This window comes from Sinocyclocheilus grahami, unplaced genomic scaffold, assembly GCF_001515645.1.
Source record: "Sinocyclocheilus grahami isolate Dianchi unplaced genomic scaffold, SAMN03320097.WGS_v1.1 scaffold229.1, whole genome shotgun sequence".
Classification (NCBI taxonomy): domain Eukaryota; kingdom Metazoa; phylum Chordata; class Actinopteri; order Cypriniformes; family Cyprinidae; genus Sinocyclocheilus; species Sinocyclocheilus grahami.
Window position 1 is genome coordinate 999,029 of NW_015505408.1, and position 960 is coordinate 999,988.

The following is a 960-nucleotide window of genomic DNA, read 5'->3' on the forward strand; positions in this document are numbered from 1 at the left end:
TATTCATCTTTCAGATGATGCATGCATCTCAATTTCACAAAACTGACCCTAATGACTGGTTTTGTGGTCCAGGGTCACATATAAAGTTCATTTCTGGTAATTGAGCCACTTTCCCAGTCACCTCAGAGGCAAAAGCGTCCCAATTTACTGAACCCGGGTTCACACTAAATATACCAAGGTACACGAATACGAATTACTAGCACGACACAATGCTAGGTTACTCCCACAGCAAAAGGGTAAACGTGTATTGTTTGATTCAGGACTAGCAGGCAAAAGCAGCTGAACTCACCGATGGACACCAGCTTTATATTCTCTCTGTCCAGAAACTCGAGCGCCACGGACACGTTCTCCAGCTTCATCTGTCTGAAGGTGGGTCTGGCGTGATATTTTCTGTACATCTTCTTCTGGCTGAGCACCTCGAGCAGAGAGATGAGTCGCAGTCCGTCGCTCAGGTCCAGCTGCAGGTCCGCGAGGCGTTTGTTGACGCTCTTCAGGTGCTCGTTACACCAGCGCGTGAAGGTGTTCTGCTGGATCTTCTTCCACGGCGCGTCGTCCGCCAGGTCCTTCTCTGTGGCCGGCATGATGACTGAATACTCGTGTGTTGTGTGATGTGGTGTGGTTAATAACTCTGGATGTGTCTGCGCTCGTGCGCTCTGTATTCCGAACTCTTTCTGTCTCGCGACGCGCCTGCGCGCTGTTATATACGGCAAGCGCGTGACGCCACCTGCGCAGCATCAGACCTAACCTGCTTTTCTACAGCACAGCATGCTACAGCCTTCCAGCCCTGCTCTGCCCGGTGAGCTCCACACGAACCAGAACTTACAAGAGAATCAAAATACTGTTTAAGAAAAACATCAACAAAAAGTCAAATAGGAGATATTGGCTATTTTTACAATTGTATATAACATTTTATATTATGTATACATTTCTTTTCGATTAAATGTTGCTTGTGTTCTGTAA

General features: G+C 47.3%; 1 protein-coding gene across 1 annotated transcript in view; it reads right to left on the bottom strand.

Moving 5' to 3' along the window:
* LOC107597169 (filamin-B-like) overlaps positions 1 to 810 on the bottom strand; it is a 2,779-nt gene extending 1,969 nt beyond the window's left edge. Inside the window, exon 1 of the mRNA XM_016288125.1 lies at positions 290 to 810. Coding sequence (XP_016143611.1) covers positions 290 to 581 — 292 coding nt within the window. The 5' untranslated portion in view covers positions 582 to 810. The remainder of the gene's footprint in view (positions 1 to 289) is intronic.
* Positions 811 to 960: the final 150 nt, after the last annotated feature.